General features: G+C 47.0%; 1 protein-coding gene across 1 annotated transcript; it reads left to right on the top strand.

Moving 5' to 3' along the window:
* Positions 1-399: 399 nt before the first annotated feature.
* LOC104440684 (wall-associated receptor kinase 2-like) lies at positions 400-1239 on the top strand. Its single transcript, XM_039311517.1, has one exon. It carries the CDS (start codon positions 400-402, stop codon positions 1237-1239), a length of 840 nt encoding a protein of 279 aa, XP_039167451.1.
* Positions 1240-1439: the final 200 nt, after the last annotated feature.

The following is a 1439-nucleotide window of genomic DNA, read 5'->3' as shown; positions in this document are numbered from 1 at the left end:
AATTGGATGCTTCAATTTGTCCTATTGACACAATTAGCACTCCTGCCCTCTATTATTGTACTTAATTTCACCTATTTGTCCACGTGAGAATATAATGAGATTTTGCTAACATAATAGTCTTTGAATACTGTGAAAATAATAGTCTATTATGAGCCATAAATTCTTAAAAAAATGAGTCCCTTAATAATTTATAATTATTTGTGAGTTGATTTTTGTCGTTCAAAATAGATTGCTATTCTCACAAGACATTAAAGACTATCACATAATCGTTTCCCAATATAATGGGTTGGGGTGAGCAGCTCATACTTGAATCCCACTCCGTGAACAAGGACCAGAAGCACAAAGGTCCCAAAAAGGAGAGAGGGGGAGAGAGAGAGAGTCTGAGAGAGTTTTTTGGAAATGAAGATAGTGCAACAGCTTCTACTGGTGGCTGTAGCCTTGTGGTTGCGACAAGGCGGTGCTCCCACCGTGGCCGGACAATGTGCACATAGGTGTGGGAGAGTGCCCATACCTTATCCCTTCGGGCTCGAACCCCAGTGTGTGAGGTCCAATGAATTTTTGCTCAATTGCAATAAGACCGAAGGGAGAGGTGGTCGACTACTGTTGGGGAATTATTCGATACACAAGATCTCAGTCAGCGACTCGACCATGGTCATCAGACTCCCCGAACTAAACGACTGCTACAACAAGTCTAGCTTGTCAGTAAACACAAACAATTCTCTGTCCATCGATCTATCTCCATATCCGCAGTACAGATTCTCGGCCAACCGGAACGCCCTCACAGTCCTCGGTTGTGACACCTACGCGTACATGACCAACGGAGTTGGGCGGGGCGCCTGCAGCCCCTACTGCACGAGGTACGTCGACTTGGCGAAGGAGACCACTTGCCTTGGTCTCGGTTGCTGTCAAGTATCCATTCCGGGGGTCGACACGCTCTATGTTAGAATCTCCTTCTTCAACGATAACGTGAAGGTCTCGTCATTCAACCCCTGTGGAGTGGCCTTCGTGGGGGACAAAGAGTTATTCAATATCTCCAGCAAGAGGTCGGACTTTGTTCTGGACTGGACGATCGGATGGAACGTCACTTGCACACAGGCCATTTTGAACCAGTCGAGCTATGCCTGTGGCAACAACACTGACTGTCGCGACTTCGCGGATGGACCGGGTTACCGTTGCTTTTGCAAGCCTGGGTATGAGGGGAATCCCTATGATCGCTCCTGCGGGTGTCAAGGTAATTAACATATGTGACTCATGCATTGTCACCTCTAAATGAACTGTGTGGATAACAAATTTATGCATTGTTTCCATTTAGTTTACCCATTTAATGAGGCGCCATTTGATTTGTGCCCCGTCTCTCTCTCTCTCTCTCTCTCTCTCTCCCCCTCCTTCTCAACCTGTACCTCCACTCTCCGGCTTGCATCTCACGACACTGCCGCCGC

This window comes from Eucalyptus grandis, chromosome 4 (genome assembly GCF_016545825.1).
Source record: "Eucalyptus grandis isolate ANBG69807.140 chromosome 4, ASM1654582v1, whole genome shotgun sequence".
Taxonomy (NCBI): Eukaryota; Viridiplantae; Streptophyta; class Magnoliopsida; order Myrtales; family Myrtaceae; genus Eucalyptus; species Eucalyptus grandis.
This window is presented reverse-complemented; position numbering and strand designations above follow the sequence as displayed.

Bases quoted from the DNA above. Each gene is read 5' to 3' on its own strand.
- LOC104440684 (XM_039311517.1), top strand. From the start codon at position 400: ATGAAGATAGTGCAACAGCTTCTACTGGTGGCTGTAGCCTTGTGGTTG.